Source organism: Quercus suber, unplaced genomic scaffold (assembly GCF_002906115.3).
Source record: "Quercus suber isolate HL8 unplaced genomic scaffold, Cork oak 2.0 scaffold_1350, whole genome shotgun sequence".
In the NCBI taxonomy this organism is placed as follows: Eukaryota; Viridiplantae; Streptophyta; class Magnoliopsida; order Fagales; family Fagaceae; genus Quercus; species Quercus suber.
This window is the reverse complement of record NW_027070733.1, coordinates 1-24,048: the sequence shown is the minus strand read 5'-3', so window position 1 is coordinate 24,048 and position 24,048 is coordinate 1. Positions and strand designations below refer to the sequence as shown.

At 34.0% G+C, this 24,048-nt stretch overlaps 2 protein-coding genes, 2 long non-coding RNA genes and 1 other non-coding gene across 7 annotated transcripts; 4 read left to right on the top strand and 1 right to left on the bottom strand.

Annotated features, from left to right (window-relative positions):
• Positions 1-224: 224 nt before the first annotated feature.
• On the bottom strand, positions 225-2,554 carry LOC136061458 (small ribosomal subunit protein uS11x-like; the record flags this gene model as incomplete). Its single annotated transcript, XM_065769760.1, is given in 5 exon segments — positions 225-354; positions 746-831; positions 1,120-1,165; positions 1,292-1,411; positions 2,425-2,554. Coding segments are annotated over 5 exon segments (385 nt in total), but the record flags the coding sequence as incomplete, so codon positions are not given.
• A 5,333-nt stretch (positions 2,555-7,887) lies between these two features.
• Positions 7,888-8,282, top strand: LOC136065933 (uncharacterized). Its single transcript, XR_010627511.1, has 2 exons — positions 7,888-8,139; positions 8,251-8,282. It is a non-coding gene; the product is annotated as an uncharacterized LOC136065933 (long non-coding RNA).
• A 142-nt stretch (positions 8,283-8,424) lies between these two features.
• On the top strand, positions 8,425-12,183 carry LOC136065934 (uncharacterized). 3 transcript variants are annotated; one of them, XR_010627513.1, is made up of 3 exons: positions 8,425-9,002; positions 11,779-11,845; positions 11,966-12,183. It is a non-coding gene; the product is annotated as an uncharacterized LOC136065934 (long non-coding RNA). The 3 variants fall into 3 exon arrangements; XR_010627512.1 differs by lacking the exon at positions 8,425-9,002 and adding an exon at positions 9,024-9,928; XR_010627514.1 differs by lacking the exon at positions 8,425-9,002 and adding an exon at positions 9,938-9,956.
• On the top strand, positions 9,172-9,273 carry LOC111998105 (small nucleolar RNA snoR99). The gene has a single exon (XR_002881427.1). It is a non-coding gene; the product is annotated as a small nucleolar RNA snoR99 (small nucleolar RNA).
• A 10,116-nt stretch (positions 12,184-22,299) lies between the features above and the next one.
• LOC136065935 (fatty acid elongase 3-like) lies at positions 22,300-23,585 on the top strand. The gene is given in 2 exon segments (XM_065769761.1): positions 22,300-22,730; positions 22,732-23,585. Coding segments are annotated over 2 exon segments (891 nt in total). The 5' UTR covers positions 22,300-22,530; the 3' UTR covers positions 23,423-23,585.
• The last annotated feature ends 463 nt before the right edge of the window (positions 23,586-24,048 follow it).

The following is a 24,048-nucleotide window of genomic DNA, read 5'->3' as shown; positions in this document are numbered from 1 at the left end:
ATTTCAACTTATCGCGATTCATAAATAAGCTTTATAGGAGGTATCAATCAAGAGTGGCATAAAACATAAAAACTGGAGAAAAAGGCTGTCTTAACGAATACGTAAAAAAGACTAGCAGAAATCATATAGTAAATTTTAGACAACACGCTTATTTGGAGGTGAAAAAAAGTGGGACTGAGACCAGAGAATAAGACTGAAGCAATGTAAAGATAAAAAAATCTTACCTATGCGACCAATTTTCATGCCTGAACGTGCAAGGGCTCTAAGTGCTGACTGGGCACCTGGACCAGGAGTCTTAGTCTTGTTCCCTCCAGTAGCCCTCAGCTTTATGTGCAGAGCAGTGATGCCAAGCTCCTGCGTACAGGCACTAAAGAATCAGGAAGCATTTCTAGACCAAAAGAACAACATCAATCACCAAAAAATTTTATTAAAAGACAAGTAATTACAAAAATACACATTCTTGAGGGTTTCTAGACCAAAAGAACAACATTAATCACAAAAATTTGATTAAAAGACAAGTAATTACAAAAAACACATTCTTGAGGGCATATATATTAACATATATACACACACGCGTGTATGTATGCGCGTATAATTTTCAATTAATAGAACCTAAACACGACATAAGTCAAACTGTATGTAAAATGGAAAAAAGAAAACCAGGACGACCAAATTCACATAAATTATAATTCTGCAGCTGCGCAGCAATTAATGACTTATGGAAGAACCAGAGAAGAGAGTAAACCTTGCATCTTTGAGAAACATCTTGAGCTGCAAGCATGGCTGCATATGGTGATGATTCATCCCTATCAGCTTTCACCTTCATGCCCCTGTAATTCAGAAAGGAGATATTTGTGTCACATAAAAAATAAAAGACAGACTAATTGATCTTAGAACCTCAAATATCCAAGATACATGGATTAACCAAATCCCCAGAGAGTCTCAACCAGGCAGAGATAACCAGCAAACATCAAGACTATTTAAGCAGTTTTTTTCCTTGGTAAGCACTATTTAAGCAAGTTTCAAACTTTAAAGTTATAAGGATTGTTAAAATGCTTGTGTATGATGCAAGTACAAGGAAAAAAAACAGGGGGAACAAAGAGCAAGCCCGTATCATACCAGTAATGCGAACAAGTGTTTCCCTCCCAGACAAATCAGTTACATGCTGCAAATCAAACAAAAAAATGTTAGAAAAGTAAAAACAATACTTAATTGAACCAGAAGATTGTTAATCAACTAAATTATAGGATGGACCAAAAATTCATATATAAATTGAGTAGTTAATACTTACAATGAATGTGTCATTGAACGATGCAAAAATATGGGCCACACCAAAAACCTGCTCTCCTTCACGTGTAGCAGGTCCTAGGGTAACATTCTCCTCCTTGGGCTCCCTAGTTTTCCTTCTAGACTACAAATTATACAAGTTCGCAAGTGTTACTAACATAAAATTGGGAAGAGCAAGAAACAATTGATGCAAAATATAGCAGTGGCATAAATGGAAAAATTAATTCAATAGACAACAATAGCACAAATGGAAAACATATTCATACACATTAATTAACTCAAATTTGAAAGGAGAAAGCTACAATGTGCCCCTCTTTTTTCTATCATTCTTATATATCCAATGTGTGAATTAAGACACATTCCCCTAATCACATGTTAGGTCTCACGTGCAGACCCTCTAAGAAAGTTTTAAGTCTAATGCATGTATTTGACCATAATGCTCTTCCTCGCCATAAATTCGAGTTCTGATCCATTTTGTTTTCATAAAATATCACAGAAAGCTAAAGACTACAAATGGGTAGAAATATCTACTTTTCTTGGATATCATTGAAAAATAATTGACCCATTTCCTTTTCTCTCCATAACATTTGAAAAAAAAAATTGTATGTCATTGGAGATAGTTCTTTAAATTTGAATCCACACATGGACAATCCCTTGTTGGTTTAAAGGGTAGCTAGACTTTGCTTATACACAATGCATCTCTACTTCAAACTGAACAAGCAATTAGCTTACAAAAGTATATCACATTATACATAAAAATCCATTTTGAAACCCAGAAACTATTTTTTTTTTTTTTTTAAAAACCCAAATGACTTTCATTTAATTTTACATAATCCTCAGAAAACAAAAATAAAACAAACCAATCTTGTCTAATCCTATAAACCATACACGACCATATGTTGCATAATCGATTTTCACAAGTTCTTCTCTTTTCTCAAAAATTCTCTGTATGTAACAGAAACTAACCAATCTATTAAGCACATTCAAACAAATATTTTTTTTATTAATTTTCGGATCGTTAAGCAAAACACAAACTGATATTTCGAACAAGTTCAGTTTTGTTAACAAATGCTGGTTTCAGATTTGGAGAATGGAAATCAAAAGAGAGAGATGAGATCTAGGATCAGAGTCTCTTACCATGGCTGCGAGTGCAAGAGCTAGTTCGAGTGCAGAGAGCAAATGAGAGCTAAACTCGGCCTTCGAAAATCACTAGCAGGTTAAAGAAGACGTTTTCGTTCCAGTTTTATAGCTAGGGTTTTGAATGGGAAGCGCATGTGAAATAACGTAAATGCCCCTAATTCTTCTGTAAGTTGTATGTTCAAGCCTGAGAGTTTACTGGTATTTTGTTTTTTTTAAAACAAAAAACAAAAAAAAATATATATATATATATATATATATATATATTTTTTTTTGAACACTACATTTTGTTTTTTTTTAAAGAATTAGTTAAAATTGAAATTTAGTTTTAGACTTTTATTTTAACTAGGTGCAAACCCAATGAGGCAATGAGTAAAAAATTTTGTATGTTAAATACTGATTGTGATGTTTAAAAGTATTTTTTTTTATTTTTTTATTTATGTAATGGAACATATAATGTGTTTTGCATTCAATAAAAATACACAATGACATACATACATACATACATACATATATATATATATATATATAATTTAATAAAAAAATTTAAATTATATAATTATAATATTGTTTTATATAAATGGAGAAAATGTTATTAAAATTACTTTTTTAAATATACCATAATTAGTTGATTAATTTGAATATATCAAATAATATATATATATATATATATATATATTTTTTTTAAATGCACACCTCATTTCATGGAACATTAAATTTAAATAATTATATAAATTTAGAGTTGTAATATTTTTTTTCTTTCCAAATATAAGAATAATGCCTGTGTTATTAAAAATTGAATTTTAAGGTAATCTTATGAATATTTATCATTTTTTTTTTTAATTTTATTACTTTGTTAGAGTTCATATATATAATTTCTAATGCTTATTATGGGGGCCAGATAGCTAGAAGGTACTGTTAAAACTGTATATATTGGGTCTATGACTCAATCCGAAGATATTCACTTGTCAAAGGATGGTTAAACAATGTTATGATGAGAATGGTAGAAGATGAAGAGATAAGGATTGTACATGATAGTCCAAAAGATGTCTGATGATAAAAGTCATATTGGAAATGTGGATCCAAGATTCCTACCGTCCTGAACATTCTATCAAGTTGCATTATGGTTAGAAGTTAGACATTGAGTAGGAGAGGAGAAGAGGAAAACAACAAACATCTACAAAAGCTGCTACCTCCGCATTAAATGCTCTGCAGCTAACTCCTGACCGCATTAATGTGGAAGTGATACCTAAACAGTACATTTTAGCCTTACAGCTACTACATGGAGACTTATGAGAGGGGTTGATGGGACAAGTATCAATACCGACACATCCTGCATACACGTGGAAAGTGGAAATGAAAAAGAAAGAGGATATATAAGGGAAGAGTGGCAACTAGAAAAGGAGATCGAGAATTCATGAGAGGAAACACTTTAGCATCTAATAAACAAACTTGTAACTGAACTTGAGATTAATACAGAAGATCAGACCTCCTTATACTTTGCCGAGGATAATTTTTCTTCAATACATTTCTTCTTCTTTTTACTCTCTTATCAATTTGATCCATTTAGCAGTTGTTTGATCAACTACATCCAGTATTCAAACTCATTCTCTACAAATTTATTGTTTTGAGTTTTTTTGGGCCTAAGTTCATTCACACAATAGGCTTAGAATTCAAACTTGGTCCATACACTTATTTATTTGAATTTATTAGTCCGAATAGAATAAAATTTCATACTTTTAAACCCAATTTTAAAGGGAAAAACTAAATTTTTTAGCCCAAAATTAAAAAGACAACCTACAAAAATAATCAATTTAAATTCCAATAAGTTCGAAATAGATTGAATGGACCAAAATATACTAAAGTAGACTGAAAGTATCAAATGGACCCAAATGACCGAATGGACTAAAATAGACCAAATAGACCCAAATGGACCGAATTGTACCGATTAGACCAAAATTAACTGAAATAACTAAATGGATTAAAGTGGACTGAATGAACAAAAATGTTATAACTAATGTGGCTTAACAAGAGCGTACAACAATAAGGATATTCTTCAGTTTCTAGATACGATATAGATATAGATATTGAGATTGCCAAACCAATTCTTAAATTTAATTTTTGTTAATTTAGTCTCTCATTTTGCCAAATAAATCAATTGATCCTTCCATCTTAAAGCATCTAAGCAGTTAGCAAATGAACACACACACTTTTTTTTTTTTTTTTTTTTTTTTGACTTAATGTGAGGATACTTATAATGTTCCTTTCTTTCTCTCAGAGGATGTGACCCCAATTCCCAGTGACAGTACTCGCAGAAAGGGTGGCAGAAGGGGTAGAAGGCTGTGATTCCTTGTCATATCAGATCAAGTTGATTCAGCTGCTATGTTTGCTTGGACTTTGATAGTCTAAATGCAACCATATTCTTGACTTCCTTAGACAACACTTTGTAGTTTTGAATTTGATTTGTTTGCATCTTATCATTTAGTTGAAGCAAGAGATTTTTTCTCAAGTTCCATTTAATATTTTACCATATGATTTTGTGAAGCAAAGATCGATATGCAATATACAATTTGTGTTGTCTTTATGACTCCTCTTTCCTTCTTGGTCATATCCTTAAATGATTTTGTTTGGCAGACCAGATGGGCACCTTTCTTCTAGTATTAATATCTTGGTGCAAATTTATTTCGTTAAGTGGGCAGTTTTCTTTCTAATCAGTTTATATCATCGGCAGTCTGTGACTAGTTAAAAAAAATCATCTGTCGGTGATGGTGTAGTGTTAAAACTCTAGGTATGTTTGCTTTTTGCTAGGTTTGATATTACTGATCTAGTATAATTGAGTAGAACGTTATCACTGATCTTAAATGGCTCGGACCAGAATGTAACCACTAACCATATGACTAGCAGCTTTTGGTTAGAATTAATTTCAGTCACAGCAATTTGTACCATCTGCAAACTCTTGTATCTTTGTCCTTTTTTGGACTGACGTGGAATCTCACCAAGGATGGGCCCTTTGGACTCACCTTGGAGTAAACCACGTATATATGACCCCACCCGCCTGATCTGTGTGGTAACGTAATCCATGAGAACTCTTGTATCTTTTGGGCATGCTAGTATAAGTATTGTTGCCCATTTCTTAGAAGTCATTAAGAAACAAATGAGGTTAGATCACAAAGTGTTTCGACTTTCACCAGAACTTACACAAAGCTCGGAGGAAGCCCACTGCCAACAAAACAGCCCTCAACTGAGAGGGTAAAAAAAAGGATGGAAACGGGCTGTGTGTAAGAGCATTCAGGTGCTAAAATTTTTAGTTTTTAGCATTTTAAAAAGTTACTTTATTTATTTTACAATATACCAATATCAAAAGTTTTATTTCTTTTACCACTCTATATAAAATAATATAAACAACTCATTAAAATAATAAAAAAATCACCACAAAAATAGCCACAACCACCTCTGCCACCTACCACCACAACCTACCGTAGAAAAAAGAAAAAGAAAAAAAATCTACAACCAATCACCGCCAGCCATTGCCCCTGCCAGCTACAATAATCCACCATCACAGCCAAACTCACAACTACAGCCAAAACTAACAACCACCACCATAGCCAAAATTCACTAAACCCACACAACCAAAATCCAAGAAGCCCACACCCAAAATCAACAACCACTACCAAACCAAGGGAGTCAATACCGTATCGGAGGCTGTACCGGTTTGCCCAGCGGTACGGTATATTTCGGATACCGGTCAATACCGGTGTACCGTTTCGGATTTACCGCTATTTTTTATATTTATATATATATATATATATGTATGTNCCGGTACGCCCGGTACCGGCTGGTATTGCCCGAAATTGACCGGTATGACCGGTACATGGCCGGTATTTAAACCGGTACGAAACGTTAATGTTTCGATACCGGTATGCAACCGGTACGGCCGGTACCGGTACGGTATTGACTTCCTTGTACCAAACCCATAGAGATGGAGAGATAGAGAAAACAGTAGAGGCAAGAGAGTGAAAAAGGAAAAAGAAAGAACCGGCGAAGAAAGAAAAAAGAAAAAAGAAGAGAGAGAGAGAGAGACATCTTTTTTGATAATAGAATAAATAATTATTATTTGTTATAACCTGTGAGCTACAGTAAGCTATCACAGATGACAGTTTATTATTGCTTATTTGTAAAAAAATTTCAAGTAGCACTATGAATGTAGCATGTTTTTTGTGGTGTGGGTTGTTATAAATAGCATTTTGGCAATTTATGAGCATCATTGTGAATGCTCTAATGACATTATAATTAGAAATCTGATGAGAATAAGATCTCTTATCAAAATTGAATATCTCTACACATCTATGATATGTATAAAATTAAATTAAATTTTGGTATTTTAGATGATATACTCATATATTCTTATTATTCATCCGTACTATTTTTTTTTTTTTTTTTAATGGAAGATATAGAATTCATCCATGCTATTGGAATTCATGTAGAATTCACTATTTATAATGATGATACTTCATGCTTCAAAAATATAAAAATACATTTATAATTTCAAGTCATTCATTTAAACGGATTGAAATGAATTCTATTCGTGTTAATTCAACTTGACATGTTTATTAGATAGGTTTTTCATTCCTTCCTCCACTTCCAAGAAGGTCCCCAATATATTAAGTCAATGGAAATCCAACATAATTTGAAACCTTAAAGTGTTTCACAGCCAAAAAAAGAAAAAAAAGAAGAAGAAAGAAAGTTATGAACTTGTCAAATAATTATTGACAATCAACTTTCCAACAAATTGTACAAGAGATATTAATAAAACCTAAATTAAAAAATAAATAAAACTTAATTAACAAATTTTTATCTCAAAAATTAAAACAATGGTATCTTATAAAAAGTTAAATAACTAACACTTAAAAGTTATTAAAAAAAAATACCCACTAAAAATATCACCTTAGGGCACAAAATGTATTGTCAACCTTGAGGGAAAGAGAGAGAGAGAGAGGGGGCTAGTTATTGAAAAGAAAAATAATAAAATGTGTTTTGCAAAGCAAAAATATATCCTACATTGAGTTTGAAGCTAACTCAATAGTAAGACGTCAAGAACTTGCAACTCAACTAAAACATCTTGAGGTCTATTTGGGATCTATTTATTTTGCTAAAATTGATAACTTTTTGCTGAAAATACGGTAGATAAAAGTAAAAGTTAGTTAAAATAGTATAGTGAAACTTATGAATAGTATCAAAAAGTATAATGTAACTTATGAACAGTAACAAAAATATACTAAATAATAAAATAAACTAATTTTTTAATTTGAAGGCAAACGCACGCTTGGTTCTCGGCAGGATATGTCATAAAAAATAATGGGATTTCTTATGGGTTTGTTAGCAAAATTTAGGTTGGACTAGTTGTACTTCATAACCAAACCGACTTTATCAGCCCAATAAGCCCAAGCCCGAATAAATCCCCTATAAGCCCAAAATGCAACCGGGTCAGGTCAAGCTTAGCTGCCCCCACAGAGATAAAACCCTAGAAGCCTATATAGTACTGCTATAAAACCCTTGCTATTTTCACTCTCTCCCTTTCTCTATACAGAGCGTAGAGAGGTAGAGAGAGAAAGATGCAGATATTCGTGAAAACCCTAACAGGGAAAACCATAACTCTCGAGGTCGAGAGCAGCGACACAATCGACAATGTCAAAGCTAAGATCCAAGACAAAGAAGGTATTGTATACTATTTGATTGAAATCAAACTTTAGCTTTCTCTGTCTCTTTTTTCACGATCAGAAATGACTGTTATGTTATTGTTTTTTTTTTTTTTTTTTTTTTGAGCAGGGATTCCACCGGATCAGCAGCGTTTGATCTTTGCTGGAAAGCAACTCGAAGATGGCCGAACCTTAGCTGACTATAACATTCAGAAAGGTCTCTATCTCTCAAAAATGACTCTGTTTTTTTTTTTTTTTTTTTTTTTTTTTTTTAAAGTGCAGAAATGGTTAAACTTGCTCCCAATACTGATTTCCATTCTTCTACTTTGTCAGCTGGACTCATTATTACGCCAGTTGATTTTCATGAATGGTACATAATATATTTGGCATAAGAAGAATTTAAAATCTGCATAATGCTTGATTCTTCTTTGTTTAGATAAATAGTGAAGGAAATTGGATGGAAAGTGCAGGTGATGCTTGTTTGAACTAGCCACTCTCGCTTGTTATGTAGAAGGGCTTTGTTAATTTAAAAGTTCACTTAACAATAAAACATCTCTTCTCTCACTACAGAATTAACATTAACTTCTTGTGATCACTTTATGATCCAGAGTTTGAGCTTGTCCTAACAATTTGGAATCCTTAAAAAAAGATGATTTTTCTTCTCTCTTGACTATGATTTTATGTGTCTTGGAATGTTGATTTGAATTGAGGGGTACGTTTCTGGGTGTTCAAAGAAGTAGACAATGGTTAGATATGTTCTTTTACTGATGGGACATACTTGGCCTCTTTTGATATCCATTTTCCAATTTTGTCAGCTGGACTTGAGCAAAAGCAAGCATAGGAGCTAAACTGCATAACATTGCTTGCAGTTGATATTCATGGGTGGGACATCATAATTTCCTTTTAGAATATAAGGGTGACATGTTGTTGTCTAGACTATATTGGGAGAGATTCAATGTGAGAGACAATTAGATCCTGGTGGTTGGGTGTGGTTAACCATTTGTATGTTCTTATGTTTGCGGGACAATAACTAGCCTCTTCTGCTGTTAAAGTGCAAAAATGGTTAAACTTGCTCCCAATATTGATTTCCATTCTTCTACTTTGTCAGCTGGACTCATTATTACACCAGTTGATTTTCATGAATGGTACATAATATATTTGGCATAAAGAATCATTGAAAACCTGATGCTGCATAATGTTTGATTCTTCTTTATTTAGATAAATAGTGAAGGAAAATTGGATGGAATGTGCAGGTGATGCTAAATTGCACTGGCCACTCACTTTTTATTTAGAAGGCTTTGTTAAAGTTTACTTAGCAATAAAACATTTATTCTCTTACTACAGAATTAACTTGTCATGATCATTGTATGATCTAAAGTTTGAGCTTTTCCTAACAATTTGGAATCTTAAGCAAGTTGATTTTTTTCTTCTCTCTTGACCATGACTTTTTATGTGTCTTGGAATATTGATTTGAATCGAGTGGTACATTTCTCTGTGTTCAAAGAAGTAGACAATGATTAGATATGTTCTTTTACTGATGGGACATACTTGATACTTAGCCTCTTTTTCTGTTGAAGTACACATGAGGTTGTGCCTTTTCCCAATATTAATTTCCCTTTTTCAACTTTGTCAGCTGGACTTGAGCAAAAGCAAGCATATGAGAACATTACTTGCAGTTGATTTTCATGGGTGGAACATCATAATTTCCTTTTAGAATATAAGGGTGGCATGTTGTTGTTGTCTAGACTATAGTGGGAGAGATTCAACGTGAGTGGCAATTAGATCCTGGTGGTTGGGTGTGGTTAGAGGTGCGTTTATTGTAACAAACCCTTCTAGGTATTAATTTTTATTCTAGTGGCAGAGCTGTTTTTAAAATTTTTCTTCTTCACTTTTTTCTCTGATATGTTTTGTTCATATACTGACGGGACAATAACTTAGCCACTTCTGCTGTTAAAGTGCAGAACTGGTTATTCTTGCTCCCAATATTGGTTTCCATTCTTTTACTTTATCAGCTGGACTCATTATTTCAGTTGGTTTTCATGGGTGGTACATAGTATATTTGTCATAAGAATCATTGAAAATTGCCCATGAGGTGATCATCCTTCAGAATGCTTGAGAGAGTGAAGAGAATACAGGCTATCAGCCTTCCGGTGAAGATGTGTCTAGGATCATATGTATTTTGTAACAACCATACCCAAATCTTGATCAAAATTTACCTTAAATATGATTTGTTTCTTGTTTATTTCTTTAATTCGCTCAAAACCTACTCTACTGGACTTGGAATGTTTTCATTGTTGGGATCGTTATATGTTCTAAAATTTTTATATCCCCGACTAACAATTTAGGATCTTAACCAAGACAATTTTCTCTATCATGATTGTGACTCTGTTATTAGGATTATTTGGGCGTTTCAATATTTTTAATCCTATTACTTTCAGCTCATTATCAATTTTTATACTTCTTCACTGGTGATAAAAGCTGATCTAATGCTATGCACTATAAATTTATTTTTAATCTTTTGATGGGTTCAACAATTTTAGTGTTCTTCACTGGATCTATGAACTTTTGATTGTTCTGATTGTTATACAATCTAAAGTTTGAACTTACCCAGCTTACAATTTAGGATCTTAACCAAGATGATTTTTCCCATCATTGTTGGTTCCTGTTTAATGTGGTTTTTCAATTGTTTATCCCACATCGGAATAATATCAAGTTTTATATTTGCTTCGCTGGTAATAAACACTATTCTAATTCTATGAACTTTATAAACTGGGGGTTCACCTCTCTTGAACCCTGCAGAAGTGGGAGCTTTTTGCTATGGGTGATGCATTTCTATTTTTGATGTGTTCATGTATCTTTAGTTTTCTATTGGTGGGACTATAAGTTGAACCCTCTATTGCTGTTTACTTTTAAGTGCAAAGGAGGGCATCCTAGCTCCTTATAATAATTTCCATTTTTTCAACTGTTTCAGCTGTACTTTTCACTACAGTTGATTTGATGTGTGGTATATCTTCTGTATTTGACTATCTTCTGGGTGATTGCCTACATTTATTCTTTAAGCACCATGCTCACTGCACATGATAAGTTATTACAATATAGGGAGAGGTGCTAATTGGAAGGAGAACAAGAGGAGGAAAGAAAGTTACTTGAGTGGTAGAGGAGCACTCATGGATTTTTGTGTTGGATTATTAAATTTTTCCATAAAAGTTTTGATTTGTATTAACTTTGTTCATATTAGTTGCAATTTTAGTGTAATAGTTAAAATAGAGGAGAAGAAGCCAATGAGCCTTAGCTCAAATAACACCATTTCTCCTTGTAGGAGCAAGGTGGAGGTTGAAGTCTAGTTCAAGATCCATTGGGTGTGCGAACTTACCAATAAAAAATCTGGAATAATGGGAAAGAAAGGGCAACCACTAACACCCCCTCACAAATCGATTACTTTGGTTTCCATTAGCAACCGCTAACTTAAATCTTTTTTTGAAAGTTTTTATTTTATGTGTCTGTTTGTGCAAGCACCAGTTTTGAAAAGTTGCAAGTTAATAATTATTGTATATGCCCGTGGACAGCTTTGGATTTGGTGTTTTTATTATGTTTTGATTGCATCAGCAGTATTAGGATTTTCAACTAATCGTTATCTTTTCAATTTTTGATGTGTTAGATGTTATGCACGTCTGCACCCAAGGGCTGTAAACTGCCGGAAGAAGAAGTGTGGCCATAGCAATCAGGTACTTTTTAGTTGTTTAACAATTGTCGTCTGTTCATTCCAGTAGTAATTTGCTGTGTAATTCTTGACAGCTTAATATCTATGGTTTACAAAATTTAATCCTATTTTTACCTAATTGCAGTTGAGGCCAAAGAAGAAGATTAAGTAGACTCTGGACCTTTATTGCGTTTTATGTCTCAGATTGTAATTGAAATTTTGATGTTAGAACCAAGATATCCAGTATGTGATTTTTTTTCCTATTGACATTAATGAATGTATTCCAATTTTGATATCACAAATATTATGATGATTCTTTTTAGTTATCAGATTCAAGAGATAATGTTCAAAAGATTTTCTTAATTGCTTCATAGGAAAAACAGTCTTGTTTATTTATTTGAAAAGTTTTCCTCTTTTGCGTGAATTGCGTCAAATCCATCTGAGATAAATGTTTGTCTTAGTTGAACATGTTGTACTTGCTAGACTTTTGAGGAAGGTATTTCTTCTGGTTTGTTCACTTTAGTTCCAGTCTTCCAGATACTACAATGAGTTTGGCTTTCTGAATTGTGTTAAATATTGAAGAAAGTCCTTGCAAGTTACTACAGATTGTTTGAGCAATAATGATTTTTTCCTATTATCGACATTATCCATACATTTGGTATATGGATAATGTCTTGCACACAATATGTTGTGAAGTAGATATATACACAGGATACAGATTACGCGAGATACTTCTCCTAATTCATGTACAGCTCTTGCTTTTAAGTTTAGCCCAAAATTACAGATATAGCATATAGGCATCTTCCGGATCCAGCTGAGGATCCAATATTGGATTGCATGTTTGAAAATCTTACGCCATGCACACCTTCGTCCAACATCTTGCGTCACCTTCTCAAATCAATTGCTCCTCACACTAGACACTCCATGGTGTAGCTTGTTTATTTTAAGCCCATCTCACTTTATGATCCGTACCACTCACCTTTCGGCCATTAGACAATTATTCAGACCTCCATTTATAAACAAGTGGTCTCTAGCTTCCAACTTGCAGAAAGTACACGTCAGAGATCAGACCCCTTAATGCCCCCATGCTGCAAGTGCAAAGCCTATCCTTTTTAGGAATGTTTTCTACAAATCAAATCAAATCAAGGTACTCCATGGAATATCGACCTTACAAGATCTTTGACCTTTCTCTTCTTTTTTTGATAAGATACAAGATCTTAGAGCTTTACACGTTGCTTTGCAAGAATATAGCTGATTGGGGGATGGCAGAACTGTCCGTCGCCCATTATAGTATTTTAGGCTGCGTTTGAATTGGGAGTAAATCATTTTCGAAAATGGTTTTCCACATTTTCACGTGTTTGGCTGTTCCGGAAAATAGAATTTTCCGGAAAATCACTTCCAAATTTTCTGAATTTTCCGGAAAATCACTTCCAAATTTTCCGTTACCCAACTGAAATCATTTTCAGTACCTATTTTCACTTCAAAGTGTTTCCGGAGAGAGAGAGAGAGAGAGAGAGAGAGAGAGGAAGGAAGAACCAAACTGAGCGAGAGAGAGAGAGAGAGAGAGAACGAACCAACGCCACAGCCCATCGCCGGCGTTCACGAGCCTTCGACTTCGCCGGCACCATGAACCGACGAACCCACGAACTGCGCCATCGCACCGGTCTTGCACCTCGCCATTGCACCGCGCCGATCAATCAAAGGGAAATCGCAGCACCGCGCCGATCGCTCCAACACCGCTTGACCCAGACCCATCGCCTCCTCGATTAGGCCATCGCACCTCGTCGTCGACCCAGACCCAGACCCGTCGCTCCCTCTTTCTCAATTTCTCAATTTTTTTTTTTTTTTTTTTTTTTTTTTTTTTTTTTTTTTTTTTTTTTTTTTTTTTTTTTTTTTTTTTTTTTTTGGAGAGAGAGAGAGAGAGAGAGAGAGAGAGAGAGAGAGAGAGAGAGAGAGAGAGAGAGAGAGAGGAAGGAAGAAACAGAGAGAGAGGAAGGAAGAAATGGAGCGACCCACGAACCCAGAGCCAGAGCCGGTGACCCACCGCCACGACCCATCGCTCGACCCAAACCCAGAACCAACAAAGCCGGCAACCCATCGCTCTCTCTTCCTCGATCTTGTCGACGACTCAGTTTGCGTTGTTGCCGAAATTTGCGTTGTTGTTGCCGGAATCTGCGTTGTGTTGTTGTTGTTGTTGTGTTGTTGTTGCCGGATGATGTTGTTGTTGTTGTTGCCTGTTGTTGTGTTGTTGTTGTTGCCGGAATCAAATTTTTTTTTTTTTTTGTTGTTGTCGCCGGAATCAATTTTTTGTTGTTGTTGTTGTTGTCGCCAGAATCAATTTTTTGTTGTTGTTGTTGTTGTGTGGTTGTTGCCGAAAAATAGCATTTTCCTAATAGAACCAAACACATGAAAATATTTTCCACAACAATTTTCATAATACAACCAAACACTTGAAAATATTTTCCTTTTCCGGAAAATAGCATTTTCGAAAAATAAAAATAGGTATTTCCCGGAAAATATTTTACGGGAACCAAACGGACCCTTAGTCTAGAAAAGACAGATTTAAACAGTCCAATGGTCAATGATTAAATAAAGTTAGGAATGTTTTAGGTCCTGGGGGTCCTTGCATGTCTTGGTTAGGGGAGTTCATTGTATTTTCAGTTGTCATTACATCAATGAAAGGAAAAAGTTCGATTGTTACATATACATTATATCCTTCAATCGTAAAATAAAATGTGAAAATTAAAGGTTTCATTGGGAGAGGGAAAGGATTAATTGGCATGGTGTGAAGGGAGAGAGGGGTCCCAACTCAGTGCAGCAAGTATTAAACTAAGATTTTGGTGGGTGTGTATTCATAAGACATGAATGAGACAATGTGGGATGTTTTAGTGAGTGAGATGAGATTAACTCTGAGATTAAGGCTTTTTGTGAGTACTGGGAGGCATTTATAGGCTGTTTTAACGAGTAAGATGAGATTAATTCTGAGATTAAGGCTTTTTGTGAGTAGTGGGAGGCGTTTGTGTGCTATTTTAGTGTAAAAGAGAAGGAAAAGAGTGTATGAGGTTAGATGAACATGGGCTGAAAGGGATGAGAAGTGAGCTTAAAGAGAGTTGAATTGCAAGCAAAATGACCAATCAATCAAAAGGTTTCAGAGAGCAGTTATTGTGTCTTTGGGCTAAGATGGCTTATGCTTTTATAATGGAGTTTAAAGGAGCATTAATTAACAAGAATCCAAAAACATAGGTCTAATTCAGGGGTGGAGAACCAAGGTTAATCTTCTTGGAATTTTTTGGTCAAAAGTAGAAGGTTTGCTTTATGGGCTGCTTTGCTTCTTTGGGTAATGATGAGATTTTGCATTAAATGCCAAGATTTTTGGTGCTGAGCTTAATCAATGTGATTGGGGCGTGTATCAAGAGAAAATCCTAAGGCTGCAACTGAGATTTAGACCCCCAAGAAGTAAGATTCAACACCCTAAACCAGGTGTCAAGTTCTAAGCCTACTTCAAGGGATTCTGCTGGAAATCCCTTTATACCCTCCAAATCGCATGTTCCCAATTTTTTCCCCTTTAAGATTCATGGGCTTAGCACATGAATCATTTCTTGAACGTTTTTAACATTTATAGCATCAATTTACTGGAATTTGAATAATTTGGTTTCAGCTCCCCTTCTGCTGGAGGTGCAGTCTTGAATAAAGATGATGGAGTCTCCTCACCCTTTAGACTTTAGCTGATGTTAAAAGCCTCGGGTACTGTTCACGTCAAGCAAAGAGTGACCAAAAGCCGATGGGACAACCTCTAATTCATTCTTAAGGACTTAGTTCTCTTGTTGTGCTTCGATTAGGGATGAACAAGGGTTGTTTTTTGCCTACTTTCAGTCCTCTGCTCCTTGCTGGGGTCTCTTTGATTGGGCCTATCCACCTGGGCTGGTTCACTTGGGTTAGGTTGTGTGCATCTTACAAAATCAACAGCACATGTTGCCATGGGCTTTCCTTCCTCATGGACTTTTTATTGGTAAATATTCTTTGGGTTTTTTTTTTTATAGATACTTGTAATGGGCTTTTGGGCAATTAATTATGATGTTTGAAACAATATGACAAGTTTTTCAAAATACCTTTGAAAATAACCTTTACTATGATGGATTCCATAAATAACGTTCATGGCTTCTAATAGTCACATCATAATTTAAATAATAAGCTTGTGGGATTGGGTATTTTCCATGAGCGTTGAAAATATATTTTGTGGATGTTATAATGCAAATGATGACCATGTGTTTCATGGGTTATAATATGAGATCATATTCTTCAAGATAACTCCCTATGAGCTTTTATAAAACAATTGCCATGGTTTTTTGCCATAGTAATGCTTAAGCAATAATTATGCCATGACACTTTTTTCTTTACCAAGCGTTAATAATCTCAGGTTTTTTGATAAAATAGTGCCAATGAAGATTGAGTTTTTTGATATTGCCAATGAAGATTGGGCTTTTGATATTGTCAGCAGGAACTGGGCTTTTGATATTGCCAATGAGAATTAAGCTTTGATGTCGCCAATGAAATATTAGGCTTCAAATATTGCCAATGAGGATTGGGCTTTTGGATAAATAAATTACCATGGGTTTAAACTATGGGCTTTGATTATGGACTTGAATTCCATCGATAAAGTTGTTTTGCCATGGATTTGAATCGTGGGCAAGCATAGTAATAGTTGGAAAAAGCTATTTAAGCATGTCCAATAATACATTTGAAAGGAAAAAAAAAAGGGTGTTAGTTAAATAACATTAAGTGTAAAGAAAAGTACCTCAACAGTAAGTTAGTAGTGCGGATTAGGGGTCCGTTTGGATACAACTTATTTTTGTTGAAACTGAAAACTGAAAACACTGTAACAAAATAATGTGTAAATAGTGTCGTGGGACCTGTGAACAGTGCATTTTGTCTCCTATATAGTGAATTCATATGATGTTACTATTCACGCGCTGAAAAAAAAAAAATGCAAAACTTGTAAATGCAGAAACACAAACTTGAATCCAAACACATACTAGTAACGCGAAGTTAAGGATGGTTGGATTATTGTATTTTGAGGATAATGTGCAAAATGTTATACACTTTGATGCATTGGTTGAGAAAATCTCTCACATTCAATTCTAAGTTCCTTATTTGACTGAATATATATTTAAATTCAGGTAATTGAATCCCGCAAAAATTATATAATTTATATTAAGTGATTATCAGTTTTTTTTTTTTTTTTGGTGGGAAGATGATGATTAGTTAAATATCAATGTCCAAAGGACCTTCCCATTAATTAAAAAAAACAAAAACAAAAACAAAAACAAAAAACAAAAAACAAAAACTCCTACGTACCTAAACAAAGGATTTTAGACACCAAGGTCTTCAATCTTCATATACTTAGCATCAACCATATTTTTACCCATACCCATAAAAGACCAGTCAAGTTGTAATTGAGAGTCTTCATAATTACTTTTTATTTTTTTTTTAAAAAGTAATCTATATATATATATATATATATTAATAGGTAAATCTTAGAGAAAATTCAATTAGATTTTAAATTGAATTTCAATTGGAATCTAATTTTGTGCCATGTGTCCTATTTAGTTTTTAAATTATTGTGTCAAGTGAATTATAAGGTGCAAAAACCAAAGAGTTCAAATCCAATTAGATTCTAATTAGAATTCAATTCAGCACCACATGTCCATCAATTTTTTTAACTTTATTTTTTGTGTAAAGTAAATTATTGGATGCAAAAACCAAAGAATCCAACAGTAATGAACCTTCAAAAAACCAATAATATATACTCAACAAAAATCCACAAGGTGCTCGTGCATCTTCTAAGGATATGCCTCATGAAGTTTTTCTTCATCACCTATTCTCAGAGCAATTCAATGGAGGTCATGCCAAATACTCACTAATATCTTATGTTTCATGGAGAAAATGGGCAAATGCCCCTTTCAAAAAAAAAAAAAAATCTAGCATTTTTCCCCCTTTCCAAAATTAATTAGGGAGATGTCATTCTTTTGAAACTCGATTTTCTTAAAATTGAGTTATAAAAAAAAAAAAAAAAAAAATTCTGAAGCCCTATAGCGGTGTTTTTAAGGAGCCTATAGTGACGTTTTAAGGAACTATAGTGGCGTTTTGTAACTCGATTTCCACGAAGTTGAGTTACATGCAAATTTTTTTCTTTTTTTTACCTATAACTCGACTTCATGGATATCGAGTTACAAAATGCTACTATAAATCCTTAAAATGTCACTATAGGCTCCTTAAAAACGCCACTATAGGACTTAACTCGATTTTCAAAAAATCGATTTTCAAAAAATGGGCATTAGTTTAAGAAAGAGAGTAAAATGCTAGATTGTTTATTTAAAAAGGGCAAAGGCCAATTTTTTCCTATATTTCATGTGCAAAAAGTTTTAGTTTCATTCTAGTTCACGTTAGGTTGGACTTTTTGTAACATTTTTTTTCCTCAAGGATCAAGGTTGGGATGAGACCTACTGCTTGAGATACCTAAATGATTTTCATATGAAATCCATTTCTTTGGTGACAAAACTTACAAGGTCAGCCCTTTTAGTCTCATCATTATCCCTTCGATTATTTTAATAAATTTTTTGGCTGTTTTTCAAATTTGAGTAATGGTTCAATCATGTCATTTTGGAAAAATCTTTTTTTTTTTTTTTTTTTTAGTTTCTCATGTGATAGTATTGTTGGCTTATCAAATTTGAGTAATGGTTCAATCATGTCATTTTGGAAAAATCTTTTTTTTTTTTTTTTTTTTAGTTTCTCATGTGATAGTATTGTTGGCTTTGATTAGGAACGATTACGGCAATGGGGCAAGTTAATTGACTTAGGAGACAAGGAGAAAAACATCAGACAAATATAGAGATACACCCCACACCACATAGGATTTGATGCATTTTCACTTCTAATTTAAAAAATTTACAAATACCTTCTAATGAAATTTTGGTAAAAGTTTTGTTTGGTAGTGAGAAAACAAAGAGGACAAAAAAGTTTTGTGGTTATGTAATAATACGTCTTGTGTGTGTGCACGGTTAATGGTGTTTTTTTTTTATTAGTTTTTTTTTTTTTTTGGTTTCAATTGCGTTTTATTTGCTTGCTTGCTTGCTAAAACACAAAGGAAAATAAAATATATATATTTTATCATTTACAGTTCTTTGCAAATATAAACCTATCTCAGGAACCAAGGGCCTACTTGGTTTCAAAAAGTGGTGTATCCAATTTTTATTTTCTTTATTCTAAATTCAAATCCTAACTTTGAATATAGAAAAAATCATTTATTTTCATTTTTGTCAGTATTTGGTAAGTTGTTTTGAACATATAATTTGGGTATAGAATACATCATACCCGAGTTTGGTCATTGTTTTCTATTTCAAAAAAGTAACTTTTCTCACTCACACACATCACATTACTAAAAATAAAAAATAAAATAAAATAAAAACTTTGTATTTTCACAATATTCACGAATATACCACTATATTTGTATTCATTGAAAACGAAAACACTGAAAAGTTGTATTCATTTTTTGTATTCAAATCAAACTTTTAGGATATTGAAAATGAAAACTAAATACAAATACTAAAACCAAACCAATTTTTTAGTAGTGGAACCCACTAAAAACTGAAAATGAAAACAAAAAACGGTGCTTTTTTCAGCTAACCAAACAAGCCCCAAATAATTTTATTGATCGATTGAGTATATATTGTTGATAGAGGGATCTTATGCTGTTGTTAATGATGTTGTAAATTGTGACATCAGGGAATGAGGGTGATCACTGTAATGGTTTTTCTTTTTCTTTTCTTTTTGCTAATATTTGGTTGATTTTGAATTACATAATTTGAATTTAATTGATGATTGGGTAATGAAATTTATTTTAAGGGCAATCCTTCTTTAAAAAAAAAAAGAATTAAAAAAAAAAAAACTGGCAATTGTTGTGGAGGAGAAGACGGGATAATAATTTGTGATATTTGTTGAAAGTTTAAAAAGAATTGGTTTTTAAGGGTAATTTATATTTAGTTTCAGTAATATTTCACCAATTAAATATAATTTATAGAAATCTGTACAACCAATTAATGAAATAGAATAAAAAAGAAAATTTTCAGTAACATTTAATATATAGTGCAATAGGTTAAGAAGTTCCTTACTTTTATGTTTATATGATATTTGTTAAATGTTCATATTTAACTAATTTGCGAGTGGTGTTTTAAATATGTAACAAATAACGAAAACTATATTATCAAAATTGTAAGAAAAATCATTTTAATACCTTCAAATGTCTTATTATTATTATTATTATTGTTGTTGTTGTAATGACACGTTTTGGTTCCTAGGCCCAAAAAGTAAAAGGAATAAGGCCCAAATAGCCCAATACAATGAATTTGTAAAGAGTGAGTTGAAAACTAGACTTCAATGAGTTAGACAACAATCATAGTAGGTTAAAGATGACAAGAAAACAAAAATAAACAAATTTCGTACAAGGAAAATCTTCCTCGGTAAAGTCGGAGGAGAGTAATTCATGTATATAATTCTCTTGAACTTGATTACAGTTCTTATTGTTATAGTGTTTTTTTCTTTCTCCAGATTCTCTAATGCCCCCCTTGTAATGGGGTCTTTATTCTTTATATTACCATATTTTTCTTCATCTCAACATTTCACGTGTAGATCAAGCTGCTGGTTTTGATCCTTATCCCATCAACACCTTCTCGAAGCCTTTGGGAGTAGGTGTAAGGCTGAATACTATTATTCAGGTATCACCTTCACATAAATGTGGTCAGGGAGTTAGCTGCAGAGCATTTAATGCAGTGGTAGCAGCTTTCTCCTAGATATTTCTTAGCTTCCCTTTATCCTATTTTCTCCTGATGCTTATCCTTACTAGTAAAATTGTTCGGTGTGTTCTTCTTGATGGCAAGTCGAACCTTTGACCTCTACTCTGCTTAGCCAAGGAGGCATTTCTTCTCGGACTACTTCCCAAACCTTTATGACCAAAATCCTTTCATAACTTACTCATTTGTATGTCTTCATTAAGGTCTAACCACCCTCGGACAACTAAACGTCCTTGAACAAGGTCCATGGCCCAATATACATTTCTAGGCCCTTTATCTCTACAATTATTATTATTATTATTATTATTTATTTTTTGAGATAACAAATTCAAATGATCATTAAATTTTCACAAATGTACATTTTTCGTTATTTATTTAACATTGTATTATAGAACATAATTACTCTAAAATATAAAAGTCTTGGTCGAACTAACTATATGTTTAATAATCCAAGCTTAACATTAATAGTACCACTACAATTGAACATTCCCGTGTGTAAACACGGGTTACATGCTAGTTACTTATAAACTTAAGATCCAAATAGTGAACATCTAATGTGAGACTCAATATATGCTTGCACAACCCGTACTCAAACAATTCAATTCAATCAAATTATCACAAATATAAGGGTATCACAATTTAAACTCCCCCCACATGTTTTTGATTTGCATATGAACTCCCACCCTTCTTAAATAACAAAATTGTTTGTTTTAATCATAGACACCCAACCAGAATTTGAGAGAATTATTGAGATCACCACGCGGATGAAGAAGGTTAAGGCAGCTTGTGATAATAACCTCACCTTTCATCATTGGTATCCGATCTCTTGTTCACTCAACTACCTCCACAAGTTATGTAATGTTGATCTGGCCCTTTCCCAAGGATAAAGAGATTCCTATAAACTTCACATTCATAATTGACACCTAATTAAGGCTCAAATTATCTACTAGCATGTTTCTAACTTGAGCTCACACGTATTTACTGAACATGATGGATGAGTTTGAGAGGTTGGTATATTGGCCCAATCATGATGCACAAGTCTTGAAGTATTCCTAAACTAGTAATGTACTATTATGTATTCTCTATTCGCTTCACCAAGTATGATGAGCTAATCAGCAAATAAGAGGTGAGAATTTGGAATTCTCTTTTTTGAGCTTATTGCTTACTCTAGAGTTCAACTCTTTGGATTATTTTTGAAAGCAGATCCCCATTAATATGAATAAAAAACAACATAGTAAAAAGGTTCTCTGGTCTAAACCTCTTTGCCAATGTTTAAAACCCCGTAAATGTCATCCTTGTGATCCATTGGAAAACCCATTATGGAACCATCCAATCCAAGGCAACAAAAATCTATTTCTTTTGCTTAATGTAAATGATTTTTTATTAACTCAATTTTAGCATGCTAAGCATTTTTTCCCCTGTACACATAGCACATGTTGTCGATTATATATATGGCACACGCTTAAATGGGTCCCGAACTCATTGAATCTTTGTCCAGTTGTCTTTTAGACCGACGTGATCTCTATTTGTCCTTTTCTACATTTAAAAAAAAAAAAAAAAAAAAAAAAGCCTTGAGGTTGAAGCCTCAAAGCTATTTATCATCGTGTGATTACTTCCCTCCAAGTTGTTTATTTTTCCAATTTATAATCCGCTGACCACTTAGGCAAAACATATTTATTCCTTTTCAAACCAGTTAGGTCTCTTTTTTCTCTCAACTCTACTACATTCACAAACACAAACACAACTTAACCAATCAAGCTCATATAAATTTTCCCAAATACCCATTTTTTTGCTTAAACAGAAACAAAAACAAAAAAAAAATTAAAAAGTTTCACACAACAAGAAGAGCGAAGAAAATCGAAAAATGGGGCTAACGTTGGTACAGAACATAACATATTGGTTATCAGAGCACCCATCAATCGTGAACTTCCGCTGGAGTCCCACCCAATCGTGGGGCTCCACGTGGTCATTCGTCATTACAGCAATCTCCTCCTACGTCGTACTCGCCACCACCCTCAACCTCGTACTAGTGCTAATCAAACGCCGCCGCCCGCTGCCACTCGCCAATCCCGGCCGTCCACAGCCTCGCCATGGCACTGATCTCCGCCGTCATTTTCACCGGCATTCTCCTCTCCGCGGCGGCTGAGATCCGAGACACGCGCTGGTTCTGGCGGCGGACGAGGACGACGACGCCGTTTCAGTGGCTCCTCTGCTTCCCGCTGGGCACGCGCCCCAGCGGGCGCGTGTTCTTCTGGTCCTACATTTTCTACCTCTCGCGTTTCCTCCACCTCTTGCGCACATTCTTCGCTATCCTCCGTCGACGGAAACTCACTTTCTTTCGTCTCTTCAACCACTCGATCCTAATCTTCATGAGCTTCCTCTGGCTCGAGTTTTCGCAATCGTTTCAAGTCCTCGCGATTCTGCTGACGACGTTGCTGTACTCCGTGGTTTACGGGTACCGTTTCTGGACCGCGATTGGGCTGCCCAGCGCGTGCTTCCCATTCGTCGTCAACTGCCAGGTCGTTTTGCTTGGCTGCAACTTGGTTTGCCATTTCGGGGTTTTACTCTTACACTTCCTGAGAGGCGGGTGTAACGGCATGGGCGCGTGGGGGTTCAATTCGGTTCTCAACGGAGCGATTCTGTTGCTATTCTTGAGGTTCTATGTGAAGATGTATTTGACGAGGAAGCAATCAACGCTCGAGGTAGCGCGTGAAGATGACGCTTCCTCGATCAAACTCAAAGATAAGGACACTTGATGGTTTATACTTTGTACGAGTTTACGATTCCTTTTTCTTTTTTCTTTTTTTCTCTTTTGTGATAATGATATACCCATAATTGAGGATTGTATATGTTATCAATGAGTATATACTTTTGTATTTTGCATAATATATATATATATATATATTATATTTTGGTAAATTTCATTCGCATACTCAGGTTTCGGTTAATGCAAATCAAGTTTACAATTCTTCAAAACTGACCAATTTGGTTCTTAAATCCGACTTAATCCTTAAAACAATTAGATAAAAATGACTAATTTATCTAACAGCTTTTAGAGACTAGTCAATAAATTGATTTTAGGAACCAAATTAGTAAATTCACTAAATTGGTAAGTTTTGAAAAATATTAAATTTGATTAGCATTAATTCAAATCCCAAAATAAGCCACCAAATTGGTAAATTCACTAAATTGGTAAGTTTTAAAAAATATTAAATTTGATTGGCATTAGTCCAAATTCCAAAATATGCAAATGAAATTTACAAGATCTACTATTGTTCTTTATTATCATACTAACCTTAATTAAATTCTTTTTGGTATGTATGAGATGTCCTTAAAGAATAAAAGCATAAAAAGATTTTACTAATTTAACTTACTATAATTC